We start from the raw sequence: 21,511 nt of genomic DNA, 5'->3' as shown, positions 1-21,511 counted from the left end.
TCTGCAGGAGAGAAGCATAGCTGGCTGCAAAGAAAAACTCAACCAGGCAGCTCTCTGGTCGCCAGGATGTTGAACAATTAATTTTTACTGTTTTTCACCCCTCTGGCTGCATCGATCGGTTGATCAATCACACAAAGTGCATTAAGCTTCGTAAATGAGTACAACAGGTCTCAGAAGGGCTGCCTGCCAGGACAGATCACCCCCTCTTTAAAAACTTTCTCTCTTAGAAGTAGGCCAGTGTGCATGAGGGGCATTTCCGGACAGAGGGAGAATGGAGGGGAGAGTGTGAACACAAGCGGCTGCAGCCAGACCATCCCTGAACTGCCCTCTGAATGCCAGGTCCCATCCTGGAGATGGGAGCCCAGCAAGCTGGCTGGGTGTGACCCTGGCCTCGTCCCTGACCTGCCAGGCAAGGTCTGCCAGTCGTCCTGGGCTAGAAGTCTAAAACTCCCCCATTCCAAACCCCCCTGAGTTTCATCCAACATGTCCTTCTGTCCCAACGTAACTAACACTTCCAAAAATTAACAGACACCCAGGAAAAGGGGCAGGAGACATTTTTCAAGAAAGACAGGATGCGCACCTCCCAAGCAGTATGCTGTATAAGAGCTATATGTTACAATTTTAAAATGCCAAATGCACAGCGACAGAATTGAAAATATCCATCTAAGAGCAACATCGTCTGACTATACTGAGTAGTGACATCATCATTAGAAACAGGAATGTATTCCAGGCTCAAATCAGGGACTAGAAATTGCCAGAGAAATTTACACGTAGGGGATAGAGGTAGAGGAAGGGGGCTGGGGAAGGGGGATGGGAGAGGGCATCTTAAATTCGTGTCTACAAAAGCACCCTGTTCTCCTGAATTTTTTTCATTTAATTCTCTGAAAAGTTAATATAGCCACATGGTTCAAAAAGCAAAAGGGAGAAAAGGACATATTGCCCACACCGGCTCTAGCTTCACGGTCCCGCCACTAACTCCCCCAAACAGGTACACAAACAAATCCCGTACTAACAGGTTTGAAGAGACAGTCACGCCTCTCTCTGAAGACACACAGTGGGCCCATTCTACCCCTGCACAGACTGGGGGCTTCTGCCTTGGTCCTTCAGGCCGGTGGCTTTCCAAGCTCACTGCGATGCAACACAGTGCTCTCCAGGCGAACAACTCAGGCCACCTTTGAGATCGGGACACAGGTTCTACACACAGCCCCCTCACTTGTGAACTCTGGCCACCACCCGCACTGGCCCCAGATACGGGAGGAAACCAAAGCTCAAAGAGGTTAGAAGCAGGTGCAGCCAGCCAAATGACAGCCAGGACCTGAATGCAGGTCTGTCCAGGTGGTCCACAGGACGAGCGCGGCTTCTCCTCCTTCAAAATGAAAGATGACCATCTTTGTCCAAAATGCAGAGAAATCTGAATACATGCATCAAGTCTTCCATGTTGAGAGTCCCAGCTCCAAGCCTGTTAAACATCAGCACCCCCTATATCTCACTTGTCCACTAGCCCTGGCACAAAACTGGGACTCTGGGCTACACAGTCATCTCTAGGGGAGCTTAAAACACCGGGTGGCCTGGCCCAAGTGCAGAGGGTGCCAGATTCCCAAAGCTCCAGGCCAGCTTGACTGTGCACAGCTCCAGAGGAGAAGCCCGCTCCTAGTTATCAAGGAGCCAAAACAAGTGGCAAACAAACGAGAACAGACAACAGCTGATCCCAGTCAGCCCGAGACCTCGTTTTGTTCACTGAGTACACAAGGTCATGTTTACATTTTGACACTGCAAACATATGAACGGTCATTCTGTGAGTAAAACAGCTGGGAGTTGACATAATGGAATTAAAGACAGGGCTATTTCCCATATTCTGCAGGGAGCATCTGCACAGGGACGGCACTTCAGGGCAGCTTCCCAAATGCGGTGGAGCCACACCAGGGAACACTGGCGATGAAAAGGAACGGAGCACCGACCCACGCTGCCACATGGACAAATCTCGAAAACATCATGCTGAGCAAGACAGGCCAGACTCGGAAGGCCACAGACTGTAGGACTCCATGTATGTGGAATGTCTAGTGCAGACAAATCTCTAGAGACAGAGAACAGATCTGTGGTTGCCAGGAGCTGAGGGAGATGGAGAGTTACTGCTATTGGGTACAGGCCTTCTTTGTGAGGTAATGAAGATGTTCTGGAATCAGATAGTGGTGATGGCTGCACAACCTTGTGAATACACTAAAAACCACTAAATTGCATGCTTTAAAAGGGTACATTTTATGGTATGTGAATTATATCTCAACTTTTTTTTTCACAGGAATAATTTTCAGGACAAATCCAGGTAACCTGGACATTTAGAGGCCTCCCCACACTGGAGACAGGCACCTTTCGCCAGGACAGAGCTCCAGTGGCAGAAACAGTTCATGTCCTGCAGTGGCCATCCGGCGTCCCGCCTGAGCTCCAGGCAGCCTGGAATGTCACCGTCACCACGGTCATGCTCCATGTCCTGACGGCACTGAGGCTGGCTCACAGGAGCCTCCCAGGAGATCTGAGCCTGGCTCAATGTCCCACCACCCGCCGGCGGGGGCTTGTCACCCAGGGATGGGACCAGCCAGCTCCATTCCTCCTTCCCTCTCCCCGACTTAGCCCCTTGAGCGTCAATAAAAAGAGGATGCTTCAGATGGAAAACACTTAAGATTCCACAGCTCCATAAGCAGCTTTTCAAGATGCCCTTGCCCTGTCTTTCTAGAGCTTCTGAGCAAAGGCAGAGGCAGCCCTCACCCCAGTGGCTCCTTCATTCACAGAAGGGATGGAGATGTCTCGGGGCATCTCAGGCAGCCCGCTATCCGCCCCCCTCCCCAGAAGGCCAGGCCAGCTCTGAGTTAATGCAGAACACTGCAGAACATTGACGTGCTAACGGACTCACTGTCTTCCACTCCACTGAGTGTGTGTGTGTGCGCGCGCACGTGTGTGTGTGTGTGTGTATACACTTGACATTCAGTCACTACCTACTGATTGATAATATTCTACAAATGGAAGAATACATCCATACTACTTTCCCAAAGTTTCACATACTGGTATTACTATTTGCACAGTTAGCAAATTCAGGCTTTTTCACATAAACATGTTTAACATCTATTCTTCATGGAAACACAGAAAGCAGGCCTCTGTGGCCTTACGCTCTATTATGTAACATCACAGTAACTGTCAATCCGCTCGAAACAAATTCAGCTCCTAAACACGAACCACTGCAACCAGGTAGGAAGAAGCAGTTCAGTGGTTCCCAATAAGGCCATCTGGCCCCACAGTGGACACGTGGCAACATCCGAAGACACTTTGGGTTGTCACAACATGGAGGGGGTGTTACTGGCAGGCACAAGGTAGAGACCAGGCGTGCTGCTAAGTACCCTACGCCACACAGGACAGCCTGACAGTAAAGAACTACCCGCCCCCAAGTATTTACAGGGCCGAGGCTAAGAAACTCTGGTCTAAAGTAACACCTGCCCAGTTTGCATACCTGTTTAGGACACTGCCTATCAGCAACACAGTAAGTTAAATGACTCAGCATGCCTCTCTATGTAACCAAGTCACTGAACACGCACCATCACCAGCAACGGTGGCAAAAACAGTGAAGGCTTAGGAGTGGGGTTAATAGGAGGCCTCCAGGTTGGCCCCAGGTGAGTCTCAGCTACTCCTAAGGTGTCAGAAAGAGTCCTCTGATCCACTACCCTCCTGATTTCACCTGACTTAATTCAAGCAACAGCTAAGTCCTGGGCAATCCTGTGCAATGCCTGTTCCCGTCACAATTTCTCTGCTTTATAATCGCTGGCTTTTCTAGCCCTAGTGCCCCGCATGTGTCTTGCTCTGGCCCATGACATCCATGAAAACCTCCGACAGTTTCCAACTGGCCTCTTCTCTTGGAAATCCACCCTGTCCGTCACCCATATTTGGCTAGCTCATCAAGTGTGACTTGGTGCCTAACGTGAGTGAAACTCCAGGCTCAGTCCACAAGGAACAGGACTCCGAGGGGTGTTGTGAGGAGCCCAAGAAAACAGATGTAAAAGGCCTAAGACAGGACCCCCGAAGCACCCAGCAAACATCAGCCAGCGCGGCTGTTCTCAGAGACACCAAGCTGACCGGACACTTCCATCCTCTCTGGGAAAACAGCACATGGGTGTATTCGTTTCCGACTGCTGCTGTAATGAACTGCCACAAACCAAACGGCTTAAAACAACACACATTTATTATCTCCCAGTTCTGGAGGTCAGAAGTCAAAAATCAGTTCCATTCTGCTAAAATCAAGGTGTCAGCAGGGCCATGTTCCATCTGCAAGCTCGAAGGAAAAACCCACTTCCTTGGCTCTTCCAGCCTCTAGAGGCTGCCTGCATTCCTTGGCTCACAGCCACATGGCTCCAACAACTGCTTCTGCTGTCGTGTCTCCTTCCGACTCTGACCCTCCTACTTCCCTCTTATAAGGACTCTTCTGATTACACTGGGCCCACCCAGATAATCCAGGATGATCAACTCATCTCAAGATTCTTTACTTAATCCCACTTACAAATGTCATTTGTCATGGAGGGTAACTTATTAACAGGTTTCCAAGACTAGGACATGGACATCTTTGGCGGGCCATTATTCTACCTACGGGACGGGGGGAGGGGGTGTTAAATATCAAACAACAATGAATGCAAGATAAAAGTAACAGGTGGGTATAACACAGTACAAGGGCACACAGTTACCTAGCCAGGGGAGGGTCAGGTACAGGTAGTGGACCTGGGCCCAACTCTGGAATCGGACTGACGCTACTCCTGTTGGCGATGGGAAGCGAGCTTACTAAGTCAACCCCCGACCTCAGTTCCATCACCTGTCCACCTTCAGCTCCTGCAGCCTTTGTGGGTCCTCGGTGAGAGCATCCACGCAAGTGTCTAGAGTGCTTGACACACGATAAGCACTGCCCGTACGTCCCATAACCAAGGGGTCCAAGCAAGGAGACAGTTGGGGGCAGGAACAGCATGGTGAGGCCTTGGGGAAAAGGACAGAAGCTTGTGTGAGCCACACGGAGGCAGGCACCTGTCTGCTGGGGCTCAGTCACTGGAGTCCTGAACCCTGGAAGAGTGCCTGAGACAGAGAGGCTGTGGAACAGTTACTAAACGAAAGGATGACTGAACGGGGGCAGCGTGCTTAAAACTGAGTAGGGACTGGGCAGTTGGGCGGCATACTGGACAGAGCACAGGATCAGGGTCAGACTCTGCTCAAGTCCCCGTCCTGCCAGCAGCCAGTGGGACACACCCCTGGGCTGTGGCCCTCCAGGGCAAGATGAGGAGCGTGAAGGAGACAGCGCTGGCTCTTTCAACCCCAAAGCTGTAGGGCTCAAGCGACGCGTGGTCTTGGCCGAGTCGGACCTGCCTTACACGAAGAAACTGACCGGAGCCTTCTTTTACTCCAAACACTGCCAGCACTTCCTCACCTCCAGCACCTGTCTCGCATTCCCCTTTCTCATCCCCAGCACTGAGAAAGCACGAGAAATAATGGACCTACGAGATGACAGACAAGGATCTGGAACCCCCAGGCTCCACTGAGCTCTCCTTTTCTCAGAAGCTCCCACCGCCTCATAAAGGTGCCTGGTGACCATCACGTCTCCATTTTACGTTCATCTCCCATCTCCCAGTCAAATTTGGTCTCCAGCTACCGTCCCAACACATAGGAAGCCAAGAATCTATAAATATTCCTTCATTTTACTGGCTCTGAATGGGAATAACTGAAGTCAGTAGAATTTAGCTCTGCTTCTGTGCCATCTGATTAATTTTACTGAATTTACTGGAAAGGCAGTCAATTAGCAAAAGGAGCCAGGCTGAAAGCTCATCCAGCTCACCATGTGACCTCTAACATGTCACTTGACCCAAGGGTTTCTGCAACAGAACCTACCAGAGAAGGTGAAACACATAATTTCCACTTCGAAAATCACAGTGAAAGAGAAGAAAAGGAAACTAAGATTTCCAAACATCCAGGAGCTATTTTTGGAAGTGAACAACTTTTCCACTTTTCTTAAAAAAAAAAAAAAGATACTAGACCAAGAATAAACCAAGAAGTGGCTGTTGATAATCTAGATGGAAGACAATTCTTACAGGAGCCCACCCTCTATGGCCTTAAAAGCAAGACATTCCCCCATGTATATGCAAACACTACCTATAATCTTAAAGAATGAAAAATGGAGAAATCATTATCTGTTTCTCAGAAAGTTTATACAATCCCAAAATCGACTCTGCAAGGTAAATATAGTCAACCTCCTATTAATTAACACTGAATAAAGGTTCCAAGAAGGTGGCAATGATGTCATCTGGACCTGTTATGTGGGGCTCCAACCTGGCAAATTCTGGAACCATGGCCTGTTTTCTGCTTAAAGCAAAGGACTTTTAACATAGCACAGAATTCCTCCATGTGGCACAAATCAAATCCCATCTCGTGAACAAATGATCCCTAAAAGTTTTTGTCATGACATAATCTGGGCCTTCTACCATCATGCAGATCATTTCTACTCTGCTTTGATCTTAAACGGGATATGGCCCACCATTCTTAAACTGCTAGAGGTTAGCATTCCCAGTATTATACAATCCCAACTGAGCTATCGGGAACAGAACATGAAGTTTCAACCGCTCAGTCCATCTACAGGATAGTCTCTGCACAGCCCTGCAAGAAGCAGACATATACACAACTGTCAAAGGCACTGCATTTTTCCAAAGGAGGCCAAGAAGTTCTTCCCATATTTTCCACCTAAGTGGTAAATAAATACCTTTTCATACAGTGGCCGTTGAACTCTGAGTTAATATACATAGAATACCTATGTGCCACTAATGTCCACACATGACTCACCCACAAGAAGCTACCAGCCATAGAAATGGTGAATTAACTATATATTTTTTAACAAAGCTTTTGGGTATGATCCCCAGAAAACTATGAAAATTATATGCACAGTACTGATCTGCAGAGATAGTGAATTTAAACCTAAGGTGGGTATATAAACTAATGAAATTCTGTTTTGAAAATACTGAGATTTTGTACATATCTGTAGCCACATTTGTAAAGATGTTTCCTTAGGTTTGCAACCTCTTTGTTGTAACTTGAAAAAGAAAGTACAGCTACGATAATTCACCAACGTGCCCTGAGCCAGCAATATCGAACGTTGCTAAACACAACATGGAAGGGAATTACTATAAAATTCTAGAAGAGATTGTTTACAACCCTTGGCCCTCAGTTAACTTGCTTACAGCAGAATATTTTATGCTATTGTAGTTTTAATAAATTATATATGAAATGATATTTTAAGTCAGCAACAATTTTCACCTCATCTACTACCTTTATCTCTTCCTCCATAACTTCATTTTCTTTAAAAACCTATTTACTTCTTTGCCTCTCCTGTCAGTTCTCCATTTGGAAGCTGTTTGGGGAAAGTCCTCATTTCTTGAACACCGCTTTCCAGTCGTGTGAATCAAACGGGACTCAAAAAGGATTTTAACTGTCAGATGCACATGGAGAAAATGTGGTGTCCCGACACACAGCTTTTTCCACGCCATAAAAATCAATCACTTTAAAGGATACTTTAAAGGATAACCAGTCACCTATAAAAAATTGTCAGGGCTCTGTTCTGAAAGAAAAAGAAGAATGACTATTACACCATTTACACCCTTCCGTAGACACCACTTAAATGTTTGTGGCTTGCTGAACATTCCATACATATTTCGGGCAAGGTATTCTGGGAGCTGAAGTGCAAGCTGTCCCCTGCTGAATTTTCACTCACTATAAAAACAATGTCTCATAAAAATATACACGTTTTTACTTTACCGAAAAATGTAAAATATCCACTTTTGTTCACTCGATCAACACTTTCAACACTAGAAACAGGACTTGTTAAAAATCTATAACATAAGTGATGCCTGAAAAGGGTGAAAATGTCATTCAGTAACCCAGATTTCTGGAAAGAGGAACATAGGAAATGTGTATGAAACACAGAGAAAGGAAGATTCTACAAGCTGATTTCTGTAGGGTCTGCTCACCTATGACTTGCGTTGTACCATTAAAAATGGAAATTCTTACATGTATACTTCTCATCACGAATCCCCGCTTCCATGTAACCACAACTGTTTTATATTACCCTCATAAAAGGAGTCTCAGCCTTTTCTAAGCAAAACAGTATTTTTAATTGGTTCATTTTCCAGTTGTTTGGATTTTTGACAGACACATAGCACAAAAGGGCACCACACTCCAAGCAGCTCTACCAACTCCAGAACCTTCTAAGGCTTGATCAGACAGCTGTGGCTCTAGCCTTTGGTTAAAATTATAATATGATCTCACCTGATTTTCAAAATAACTAAGCATCTTATTAAGCCATAAAAGTGTGCTATCATTTATCTAAGTTTCTGAGTGCAGAAGTTTGCAATGTTCCAAGATACTGTTAAGGAATCATGACCCTTTTGCCTTTCTTTGTTTTTCCCCATCTGAACCCAGAGAAATCTTCAAACAATAATTCAGCAGCTTCCCTCCTGAAAAGCTGATTTTCAAGCGCCAGTGCCATGCAAGCGCTGCCTTTCCTGTACAGGTAGGAGGAAGCAGGAGCGATGTCACCACGCTGGGCCCTTTTCAAGTCTTAAAATCACTGGGAAGCTTGCAGTATTTCCTTTCTGGCACTCAGGCCCACCGTGGAAAGAAGCTGCTCCAGACAGGACAAGATATCAGATAATCACTGGAAACGCTCGGTTTCAACAGAATTCCAACTCCACAAAAAAAATGCATCTCTACAAAAGCAGTTGACCCACTGAAATCAGCAGACTATCGAACAAAAAGTTAAGGAAAAACGTCATTACGTGAATTTAATTCATCTCAATCTGGTAGTGCTTTTAGAAGACTCCCTTTTTCACTCCATAGGATTTACTTACATGAATAATACGATAATGTTCTCTTCGTATGTTGCACAAAAAGGGCACCTAAAATACAACTTTTGTTTTCCATTTATCCCAAAAGCATATGGGTCTAATCAGTCCATTCTGGCCAGAGTACACAAGGCTATTTCCGTCAGAATTGTAACTGAGTTTTTAAGGCGCTAAAGAGTAACCATCACAGTTTGATGGTTACCCCTAAAGAATCGGGAATCCCTGAAGTGTCCCATCTGGCACAGTCTTCGAATGGAAATAAGGCTGAGCCAGCCATACAAGGAACCCACACCACGAAGCTGGGGCTCAAGTTTGTGCACCCAGATGACAGCTCATCTGGCCACCGCGGGACCGGGGGCGCCTGTGGGGCCACAGCCGGGGGCGGTGGGCCACAGAGGCCCAGCAGGGATGGGCGAGGCAGTGGCGGAAAAAGGAAGAGAGGGCCATCCGTCAGCCTCTGGAGAGGAAATTCCAGGCGCCCAGCTCCCAAGGCATCGGTCAGCGGGTGATACGAGGGGACCAAGTCAGAGTGTCCGCCCGCGGTGGAGGCCGGAGAAGCGGGGCTCCGCAATCCGGGGCCTCGAGGCCGGGAGAGGGTTCGCCTTGATTCCCGGCCAGGGCCCGTGGGATGGGGGCGCACGGATCCTCGCCCGGGCCCCGGGGACGCACGATCTTCGCCCAGACCCAGAGGCCTCCCGGTGTCCTCTCCCTGGGCCCGAAGGATGGGGCGCCCCAATCCCAGCCCGGGCCCGCGCCCCCCTTACCGGTCGCGCGGGTCGATCCACGATGTCTGGCGCGTGTTGTGGTCTATGTAAAAGACACGGCCGTCGTAGTCGCGCGCCTCCTCCCAGCCAGCGGGCAGCGGCAGCTCGGCGCTCTCTCGGGCCCGCGGCGGCGGTGGCGCGGAGGGCGCGGGGGGCGCGGGGACCGCGGTGGGAGCCGCGGCCGGCGGCGGCTCCCGCTGGGGCTGCGCGGGCGGCGGCGGCTCCCGCGGGGCCTCGCGCGGCTGTCCCCGCCGCCGCCGCCGGCCGCCGCTCAGCCACGGCATGACGGCACGGGCCCCGCCGCCACCGCCGCCGCCCGGCCGCCCCACGCGCGCCGCCTCCTCCGCCAGCACTAAGGCCCGGCGCCCGGGGCGCGGGGGCGGCTGCGGGGAGCCGCCCGCCGCGCCCGGTACATCCTCCGCCCGGCGCCCGTGCACCGGCGCCCGCCTGCTGCTCGCCGCCCACCGCCCGCCTGGTCTTGCACGCCGCCGCTCGCACCGCCTGAGTCAGTCGGGTCGCCGCTGCGCGTGGAGTCACAGCTCCAGTGCCGCTGCCGCCACTGCCGGCGGCCCCTCAGTTCCCGCGGCGCGCCCGGCCATCTTCGTTCCTCGGCACCGCCCGACCGGGGGCGGGGCGTGGGCAGGCCCCGCCCCATCGGCAACCCCCACCCCCCCTCCACCTCTCCTCCGTCGGCGGCTCCTCCCCCGCTCGCTACAGGCCCTTCAGTCTCCCTCGGCTGCTCCGCCTCCAATCTCCCCTGGGGTCTCCTTCGCGCTCTGCGACTCAGCTCCCCAGCCCACACCCCCGCCCGCTGCTTTTCCTCCTCCTCCTCAGCCGGCTGCTCCTCCCTTCCCCCACCCACTGCTCCTCCTCCTTCCCCTCCTGCTCCACGCTCTCCTCCCTCTTTTCTCCGGCTCCACCACCTCCTCGGGCCTCCCCGGGAAACCGCACGGGGGCCAGGATGGGCGCCGCCGCGTCCGTCCGCCCCCAGGCCACTGCGGAGAGGAAGGCGGGTTGGGAGGACGGCGCCCCACCCGGGCTGCAGGCGCGGCCTAACTGGGGCCGACTCCTGCGGCCCAAACAATTGCCGGGGAAGAGGGTGATCACCTCATTGCACCCACTCTCGGGCCTTGCATGTCTGGGGTCTCCTCTCTGTCCACTCGATGGGGGAAGGGAGCAGCACCCTGGGGCTCCCGAATACACAAGACAGTCCCGCGAGGGTGGGTAAGGCCTCTGAAGGGAGGCTGAGGGAGCTTGGTAGCTGGAGGAGGAACACAAGGCTGATCCTCTAGGATGGGGCCTGCAAGACCCAACTGGTAGTCGGGAGCTGGGCAGGTGGCTACTTCGCGTCTCTGCCAAGACAGCCCCAGCAGGCTGATCCCAAGTCCCGGCTTTGGGCAGGACTCCCTGACCTTCCCTGGCTTTCCCATCGTCCAGGCTAGAGGATCCAATAGTTTGAGCAGAGACCCAAGTAGGCCACTGCTGGCGAGGAAGCTAGATCAACTCCTAAAACATGGAACCTCTATGGTGGTTGGTAGTTTATGTTCCACTCACATCTCATAGCTGGAGAAACTGCAGTCCAAAGATGGGGCTCTCTCTTGCTCCAAATTCCCCCTGCTACTCTAGTGCTCCAGATCCCTGGCCGCAAGACTTAATGCCAGGAAGTGCAGAAAAGTATCGCGGAGGCTTTAAAACACTGTTACAGTGATAGGAAAATATCTAATAAAAACCCTAACAGCGATCCAAATCTAGCTACATAGGGAAAGAGACAGGAGGAAAACCTCCCCAGATGCTCACATCAGTTTGCATTCCTTCGGTGGGATGATTTTTTTTCATTATTTGCCTTTTAAATTATCTGTAAAATCGTTATGTTACTTTTATAAGGGGAAAAAATTGTTTCGAAAAAGAACGTGAATTCATGGAGACTGCTAATTGGGACATAATGGAGGGAGGCCCTTTCTTTCCCCCTCCCACCGAAGCACAGAAACTTCTTGCTCCCCAAGTATCAGCCCCCACCCAAATGTCCTATGCCGGAAATTCCACCACTGGAGTCCTTTCAGTTAAACATAGACAGTTATTAAGTGTCCAAGGAAAAGGGAGGGAGAGTATCAAAAAAGCAACTACTTTGGGATCTTGCATGTTCCAGAGAATTCCCAAGTGCTGAGTATCCCTGCCTGGACATCTTCCCTTCTGACTGGCCTGATTTATTACCAAAGGGGCTGCCGCCACCTTGGCCCTCTCTCCCTTCCAGCCCCACGATCAGTCACCCTACCACCCAACCTGGCCGGGCTGAAGCTGCCTTCCCGCCCGCCCTCCCAGGCATCATGTCATTTCAGAATTTCACAATTCTGGGCACTATCACTCGAAATTATCCTGAGTGGGGCTGGAATGCCCTGGAGTAAAGCCAACCTCTACAGAGAGAGGTGGAGAGAGAGGGAGGACACCCAGACACATCAAAGGACTCACAGAAGGAAAGGCAAGATGAAAAAGTATCAGATAAAGAGAAAGGGGTGGGGGAGCTACACCAGATGAGGAGCTAAGGGGCAAATGTTGACTGCCTTTCCACTGAGGACGAGATCTTATGTCTTCCTTCAGCCTGGTGGCAACTGTGTACTGCAGACATACTCTGTGCAGGTGCCCTGCTGGGCGCTGAGATGCTGCAGAGAACAGGATAGACTCTGTGCCCCACCTCCACCCCCAAGCCAGGAACTAAACAAAGAAATAGGCACTTGTGACAGTGACTTGTCTACTAACGAAGCGGGGATGCCAGTTTCAAGTTGGGGACTCAGGGGAGGCCTTCTGGGACCAAAAAGAAGACATCTTGGATGAGGAAACCGACACTCGGGTCTTTAGATTCCTGAGTCCTGAGCGTTTGCCCCTTGGCACTTGTAGCTGCTGTCACCAAGTACTTGCAGATTTGCTGGCAGATGGGGCGCCCCACCCAGATCTCCTTGGCTGGGGTGCACGCCCTTCTCAGAGGATTACCCTGGGCTGACAGATGTCTGAGAGGTTAAGCCCACCCCCCAGGGACTGCTCCTGCAGTGTGACAGCCCAGCCCCCTCGCCTTGGTGGGACAAACTCTAGTGCACCTGACCCTCCACTGCTCCCCCTGGGCTGCCATGGCTTTGGTAGCTCCTCTCCTGCCCTAGCCCACCTCCCATGCCCACGTCAGTCACCCGCCTGACAACCCCCACCGCAGGTGTGCTTCTAGGGAGCCTGACCTAAGAGAGTCTGCTGTGCTTGCCTGCTCTTCCAAGCACTGAGCAAATATAAATCATCTGCCCAGCATGACAACACCTACGGGTATTCCCAATTTCACTTGCACTTTCATAGAAGGGAATTCAGTCAGAAGGAGTGTGACACGGCATGCCAATGAGGACAGACTGGAGAGACCCTCACTGAAAATCTACACGCCCAACCACGGCCCCTGACCTCTCTGACTCAGATAAGTGAAGCAGGCCCATCGCATTTGTCTTCCTAAAATGAGCCAATAAAGGAAGAGGTCAGATCTGGGGGTGACCAAGGCCCGTTTATGGCTCCATCCATCTTTTTTGACTTGTAATGTTTGCCCCAGGCTGCCGCTGATTATCCCTAAAGACCTGTGCAGGGAGATGGGATGGAAGAGAAGTTGGTGGGGGAATGAAGGGACTCTTGCCTCTCCAGCTTGGTCAGAAATTGAGAAGTCTCGTGTGTGTGTGTGTGTGTGTGTGTGTGTGTGTGTGTGTGTGTGTTAATCACTAGGGAGACTCTGCCTGTCTTTCTTACTGTCAAGCGGGGCTTTCTATGTTGGACCAAAAACACATGCAGGGAGGGGAGTTTTAGTCTTTGCTGCATGTGCAATTATGCATTCTTTATTGCCTCCATATTAAAACCACAGCCTGGCCAACAACAAAAGCACAAACGTTACAGTGACCTCTCCTCCCACCAAGATTCCTGATGGAAAAACAGCTCAGGAAAAATCCACTTAGGTTCCGGGTACTCAAGATGCAAATACTTATTCTCCTCACAGACCCTCTGGGAAATCCCTTTTCTTAAACTGTTAAAATGCCCTCAAGTATGAATTGCAGAATAGTTTCTTTAAAGTGCTTGTTAAGGAGTAAATCCAACACACTCCTTGCATGGCAGACAGTAAACAGAGACTTTGCAGATTTTTACTCTCTTGGGTTCCACCTTATCTTCCCACCCCACTTCCCGAAGGATAACCTTGATTTTATAAAGGAAGGTACAAAATAGCATCTATCCACATTCAATCCTTGAGAAGCTTCTAGAAAAGGGAGCACCGTGAAGGCTGCAAGCATCACGTCTAAAAGGAGAGAATAAATACAGCCAGAGAAGTCTTGCTTACTTGTATAAACAATCGTGTGTTCTAGGAAGTGACACATTGGGTAATTCTACACAATATGTTAAGAGGAAAACGGAAATGGGCCGGAGTGGGTCTGAAGAAGAAATGGCTCATTGTTTGGCATTCTTTAAATGCTGGAATAGTTACTCAGTTATGGGCGCTTCCCATCTATTTAAATAATGCAAATCCACAAACTGTGGCGATTAGATGGAGTTTTGGCTAATTCCTGTCTTCCCGGTTTAGGGACTGCAAAGGAAGAGAGGAGCGCCAAGATCCCTAATCCGAGACCTCTCCCCAGGCTCGGAACTGGAAGGAGACAGGGTGGGGGCTATTCCCTGGGTTTTATTTTATTTCATGGCTTTAAGTCTTTAACTTTAGACATTGATTTGACTTGTTTTTTCTGGTTTGTTTTTTTTTTGCTTTAATTGCGTTTCCCTTTATTTTTGTTTGTTTTTTAATTGAAGTATAGTCAGTTACAGTGTGTCAATTTGTGGTGTACAGCATCATGTCCAAGTCATGCATATATATACATATATTCATTTTCATATTCTTTTTCATTAGAGGTTACTGCAAGATACTGAATATAGTTCCCTGTGCTAGACAGAAGAAATTTGTTTTTTTATCTGTTTTTGTACATAGTAGTTAACATTTGCAAATCTCAAACTCCCAAATGTATCCCTTCCCATCCCCTTTCCCCCTGATTTGATTTGTGATCAGAAAAGCCCTTGTTTAGATTTTTGAGTGTGGCCAGGGAGCCTGGGAGCGCTTTTCTCAAATGGGACTTCCTTGATTTGTGTAGATCTGTGCAGTTTGATTGGTGTTGATTTGTGCAGTTTCAAGATTAAATTTTTCTCATTTCCTCATCTTCCATTACAGAGAGATGCAGGGTATTCGGGAAGGGTCAGCTGTGTGGATAAACCAGGCAGTCTGGTCATTTTAGTGCTTTATTCTGCTGTGTGTTGGCTTCTCAGCGTACGGCAGTGTCCTTGGAATCATTTCATGGCTGTTATATTGTAGGCGGACTCTATTTGTACCTGGTTTATTCTACCTCAGGTTTAAAAAAAATTGAGACCAATTTCTCTCCCAAATTTAGAACACTTGTTACCCACTTCCGTCCTCTCCAGCTCTCCCCTCCGAAGGCTACGTTTTTACTTCTTGTCCTTCCCAACCCATGGGCTGTGTTTCACAAAATGCTAAGGAGCCAAATGGAAATGTATTCCAGGCAAACCATAATTTTTGGAGACACAGCTGCCGTGAGCCAGCATACCATGCGATGCTTCCTCCTGGCTCGGTTCTCTCCTGTTTAGGATTATGACTCTGGTCCCCTGTGTGTTTGGAAAAACAGATTCTTCAAACTGCAGCCCTCTGTTTTATGAGCCAAGCAGAGCAGCTTGGAAGTCTCAGGCTTTCAGAAACAAGAAGGCGGATTTATCCGACACAGAAATGAGCAGTTTCTGGGTCGTTAACAATTTTTTTTTTCACTTGACGTCGCTAGCGTAATAAATTAGTCTCTTTTGTGGCATGAATGGAACAATTTTGGAACACAAGTTATATCACTAGATCTTGGCACAACAACCCCAAGATGTTTGTTATATATCAGTGATTCTCAACCGGGGTGATTGTGGCACCCCAGGGGACATTTGTTGACATCTGGAGACACTTTGGGTGGTCACAACTGGGTGGAGAGATGCTCCTGGCATCTAGTGAGTAGAAGTAAGGCTTGCTGCTCAACATCTTACAAGGCACAGGACAGCCCCTCAACAGAGAATCATCCACCCCAAATGTCCCTAGTGCTGAGGTAGAGATGCCCTATGGTACATGTGTAATTGACAGTAACATTTGTACTACACAGGCTTTACCATGGGGAAATCAAAACCCAGCGAATGTAAGGAGCTAGCCCAGTGTGATCTTGTCACTGCTAACAAGCAACTGCCTTGAGCTCAAACCTCAGCTATTCCATCTGAGCGCTGTATTAGTCAGGGTTCCCCAGAGAATCAAAACCAATAGGATATATATACGTCAACCGAAAAAATGCACAACCTAAAAGTTGAGAGTTCTGTTTTTATGTGTAATTTTTTTCTTTTTAAATTTATTTTTATTTAAGTATAGTCAATTTACAATGCTATGCTAGTTCTGGTGTACAGCAAAGTGATTCAGTTATACATACATATATTCTTTTTCAGATTCTTTTCCATTATAGGTTATTACAAGACATTGAATATAGTTCCCTGCGCTACACAGTGGGTCTTTGTTGTTTATCTATTTTATATATTGTAGTGCATATACGTTAATCCCAAACTCCTAATTTATCCCTCCCCCCTACCCCTTTCCCCTTTGGGAACCATAGTTTGTTTTCTATGTCTGTGAGAGTTATGTTTTATCTGGCAGACTTTCTGAGGACTTCAAGCCTAAGAGGCCGCCTCTCAGATGGCTCTAAGGGACAGCTCTAAAGAGGTAGGGGAGGAGCCAGGATACATAGGAGTTTTTTGAACAAGGACCAGGTGGTCGGAACATCAAACGATCACTGTTAGTTAAAGAAAACCAGGTATCTCAAGTTAAGGAATTTAGCGTTTTTCCATGTATGGGAAGATGGAAAATACGGGCTCATTGAAGTCATTCCTTTGATATGCACCTTAGCTATCTAGGGTCAGTGTCCTGTTCTTTCCCATCCTGAGTCCCCTCGGGGGTGGCTGCAGAGGCTGAGGGCTCAGTAGCGGGCAGCCTGCTTGTCTCCATCCTGAGTTCCCTCCGGCTCACCATCAGGTAGTGGCTGATAGCTTGAGGGCCCCAGCGTCCTTTGTCTACTGACATGGCGGGCAATATTTTTCATTCACATCTATATATAAAAAGAGATTCCTTCTAAGGAATTTGCTCATGTGATTATGGAGGCTGACAAGTCCCACGATCTGCAGTCAGCAAACTGGAGACCCTGTAGAGCCGATGATGTAGCTTCAGTTCAAGGCCAGTGTGCTGGAGACCCCAGAAGAACTGATATTTCCAAACATCAGCCTGATGATCAGTTTGATGAGTCCAAAGGCAGGAAAAAAACAGATGACCCAGCTCAATCAGTCAGGCAGGAGGAGTTCCCCCTTACTCACTGACTCACAAGAGAGTCCATCTTTTTGTTTTCTTTGGGTCTTGGATGAACTGGATGAGGCCCACCCACATCTGTGTTCCTCAGTCTACTGATTCAAAGGTTCCTCTCACCCAGGAGCACACCCAGAATGTTTGACCAAATATCTGGGCATCTTGTGGTCCAGTCACATTGACACAGAAATTCCCTGTTACACCTCCCAACTTTAGAACCAGTTGCTCTGTGTTTCCACAACTCTTTGTGCTCCCAGAGTGATTCATGGACCAGTAGCATCAGTATCAAGGGGGACCTCAGTGAAATGGCCAGCCCAGACTCACTGGCTTTTGAAGTGCTGTATTACACACATGGAAGGGGATGGTGTGGGCGTGTGGGCATCTAAAAATAAGCAGTTTTACAATATTGATTCAAAGAGCCATCTGGATGGTGTTTTCCTTACTCAACCTCATAATCAATAGGGTTTATTTATCATTTAAAAGGTGCCAAGCGCTACTCCAGACGCTGAGCAAAGTGTGATCACCAGCAGCATCCATACCTACTCTGTATAAGGAGTGTGCTTAAGAGTCTGGATTTGTTTGTCATTCAGCTTTAGGCCATGTGTCCACGAAGTTCAGCCTGGCTTACTTGGCACAGAAGTAGAAATGGGCAAAAAGCCAGCCCCGAGCCAACCATGCTGTCAGCAGTGTCTGATTTGTGCCTGTCTCCTCTCCCCACCCAGGACCAGCTACCCAATTTGCAGTCTACATTTTGCAGTGCCAAATGAAAATCAGACTGCTTTCACAAACTATCTCAGACAGAGTGGCTTATAGACAGCACACATTTATTTCTCACAGTTCTGGAGGCTGGGAAGTCCAATATCAGGGTGCCAGCCTGGGTGGGTGAGGGCTCTCTTCTGGGTTGCAGACTTCTTGTGGCATCTTCACAAGGTGGAAGGGGCTGGGAGCTCTGGGAGGTCTCTTTTAAAAGAACATTGATCGCATTCATGAAGCTCCGTCATCCGGACCTGATCACCTTCCAAATATACCACCTCCTCATTCCATCCTATTGGGGGTTAGGATTTCAACATATGAACTTGGGTGGGGAGGCATACCAACATTCAGCCCACAGCAGACCCCTTGTTTAAAAATATTCAGAATTTCAAGGTGGTGATGATAGACCATGAAAACAGGCACTAGCCCTTCAGATCGCAGGATCCTGTCTATAGCTTTGACTTCTAGTCATTATGTCCTTTGAACATTCCAAAAGGACAGCAATTTTCTCCAAGAGCACAGAAGATCGTTTTGGGGGGTAGGCCCTGTCCTTGCACATCAAACCACTTGTTCCTCAGAACTTCTTTGCCAGCCCAGCTACCTCTCCAAGGTCAGCATGACACTGCAGGCAGGAAGAACGTCCATGACTCCCATGCCCTGTGTTCCCTGGTGTTGCGGGTTGAATTATGTCCTCAGAAAGATACGTTCAACACAACATTGTAAAGTGATTATAAATCAATAAAAAATGTTAAAAAAAAAAAGTAGACTTTCAGAAAAAAAAAAAAAAAGAAAGATATGTTCAAGTCCTATCTCTAATACCTGTGAAGGTGACCTTACTTGGAAACAGGGTCATTGGAGATATAATTAGTTACATTAAGATGAGATCATACTAATGTAGGGTGGACCCTTAAGCCCATATGACTAGTGTCCTTAGAAGACGAGAAATGACACAGACACACAGGAGAGAGGCCATGTGTTGAAGGAGGCAGAGATTGGAGTGATATGTCTACAAACCAAGGAACATCAAAGACTGGTAGCAATACCAGGAGCTAGGAGAAAGGCCTGGAGCAGATTCGCCCCAACAGCCTTCAAAGGGAGCGTGGCCCTGCTGACACCTGGATTTTAAACTCTTAACCTCCGAACTGTGAGGGAAAAGTATCTATTGTTTTAAGCCATCCAGTCTGTGGCACTTTGTTTACCAGAGCCCCAGGAAACTAATATGCCTGGAAGCTTGACCCCAGCTTCCTGCTGTTGCTTCAGTGGGGACTAGAATCTATCGAAGTTTGCCCACAGAGTCTTGATTAGTGCCAGGAAATCCCAGAACCCAGAAGCCTGCCCTGACAGCCCCTAGAAATCCCAGCAAACTCAGAAGCCCCAGGTATGACACGCTTGACTCCCATAAACAGTAATGGCTGACATTCACCGTAGACCAGAAGAATTCAGTTTTGCCATGTGCTGCCCCAAGTTCAGATTTACCTTGGACCACTGACTATCCAACCTGCAGATGAGAGAAGTGTCTCTTTATGGAAACATTCCAGCTAATCCTGAAGAAGGAGTGATGGAATTAGAATTAGGATGAAGACACTTTCCTCCATGGATTGACTGGATTCTGGTGCTGAACTTCAATGGCTGCTAAGATCATTAAAAAGACAGATGGCCAAACCTGATGTGTTTGCTCAGAAGACCATGCCACCTATGACGCAGTCTTGCCAAAAAAGTCAGAAAAGTAGCTTTGACTTCAGATCAAAGCCTTGTAGATATGGTCACCAGCTTCCAGGAAATACAGACATCAGAAGAACAGTTAACATCTCGGACGGAAATGCTATCAGCAAAATCCCAGCTGATACCCCAAAATGACCTTGTTTCTTCAAGAAATAAACTCTAAGGGGGAAAAAGGGAGATGGAAAGGCAGCCTGTGGATGAAAAAAAAAAAGGCTGAAGAGACATAGGAATCAGTAGCATGGCACGGGATGTGTTTGAATTCTGATTCATACAAACCAATTGGAAAAAAACGTCTGTGATGTTTATGAGGCAACTGGCAATGTGAACACTCCCTGGTAGTTGATGATGTTAAGGATTTATTTTTTTAAATTTAGGCTAGATGATGGTATTTCAGTTTTTTTTTAATAGTCCAGATATTTTAGAAATATATTTGGAAAGAGTTATGGGAAATATGATATATCTAAGATTTGTTTAAAAATAATATGGGTGACGGACCTCACACTAGTCAGAAGGGCCACTGTTAAAAAGTCCACAAACAATAAATGCTGGGGAGGGTGTGGAGAAAAGGGAGCCCTCCTACACTGCTGGTGGCAATGCTGTTTGGTGCAGCCACTGTGGAAAACAGTATGGAGATTCCTTAAAAACCTAAAAATAGACTTACCCTGTGATCCAGCAATCCCACTCCTGGACATATATCTGGAGGGAACTCTAATTCAAAAAGATACCCCAATGTTCATAGCAGCACTATATACCATAGCCAAGACATGGAAGCAACCTAAATGTCCATAGACAAATCACTGAACAAAGAAGCTGTGGTATATTTATACAATGGAATACTACTCAGCCATAAAAAAGAATAAAATAATGCCATTTGCAGCAACATGGATGGACCTGGAGATTGTTATTCTAAGTGAAGTAAGTCAGAAAGAGAAAGAAAAATACCATATGATATCATTTATATGTAGAATCTAAAAAAGAAAAAAGAAGACACTAATGAACTCATCTACAAAACAGAAACAGACTCGCAGACACAGTAAACAATCTTATGGTTACCAGGGGGGAAAGGGAGTGGGAAGGGATAAATTTGGGAGTTCAAGATTTTCAAATATTCTCTACTATATGTAAAAATGGATAAAGAACAAATTTCTTCTGCATAGCACAGGAAACTATATTCAATATCTTGTAATAACCTTTAATGAAAAAGCATATGAAAACAAATATATGTATGTATGTGCATGACTGGAACATTGTGCTGTGCACCAGAAATTAACACATTGTTACTGACTATACTTCAATTAAAAAAAAAGAGAAAAAAAATATGGGTGATGGAGAGTGGGAGTGAGTGGACTTCAAACAAAGTCATCATAAACTGATAATTGTTGAAGGTGGTAATGGGTCACGGGAGTTCATTATACTGTACTCTAATTTATACAGGCTTACAATTTTCCATAATAACAAAAGAAATTTGTAATTCCATTGGAACTCCATAAAAACAGCTGAGTTGACAGAATCTGAATTTTGGATGTCACATTAGTTTCCTATAGCTGCCATAACAAATTACCACAACCATGGTGACTTGAAAGAACAGAAATTTATTATCTTAGCGTCCTGGAGGTCAGAAATCCAAAATGAGTCTTGTTATGATACAATTAAGGTGTCAGCAGGGCTGTGTTCCTTCTGGAGTTTCTAGGGGAGATTCTGCACCCTTACCTTTTCCAGTATCGAGAGGCTGCCCGAATTCCTTGGTTCATGGTCACTTCTGGCAATCGCATCCCTCCTCTACTCTCAGCTTACATCTCTTCTCTCCTTCCCTGACTCTGGCCTCCTTCCCTCACATGAGGACCCTTTTGATTACATTGGGCTCACCTGGATAATACAGATTAACCTTCCTGTCTCGAGATCCTTAATTTAATCACATCTGCAACGTTCCACTTGCCATG

General features: G+C 47.7%; 1 protein-coding gene across 2 annotated transcripts in view; it reads right to left on the bottom strand.

The window, feature by feature from the left end:
* The window catches only part of WWC3 (WWC family member 3), a 102,131-nt gene extending 91,849 nt beyond the window's left edge, over positions 1-10,282 (bottom strand). For both annotated transcript variants that reach the window (XM_074359825.1, XM_074359826.1), the window contains exon 1: positions 9,668-10,282. In XM_074359825.1, the coding sequence (XP_074215926.1) occupies positions 9,668-9,951 (284 nt within the window). In that variant the 5' untranslated portion in view covers positions 9,952-10,282. The remainder of the gene's footprint in view (positions 1-9,667) is intronic.
* Positions 10,283-21,511: the final 11,229 nt, after the last annotated feature.

The sequence above is a fragment of the Camelus bactrianus genome, chromosome X, assembly GCF_048773025.1.
Source record: "Camelus bactrianus isolate YW-2024 breed Bactrian camel chromosome X, ASM4877302v1, whole genome shotgun sequence".
NCBI lineage: Eukaryota > Metazoa > Chordata > Mammalia > Artiodactyla > Camelidae > Camelus > Camelus bactrianus.
This window is presented reverse-complemented; position numbering and strand designations above follow the sequence as displayed.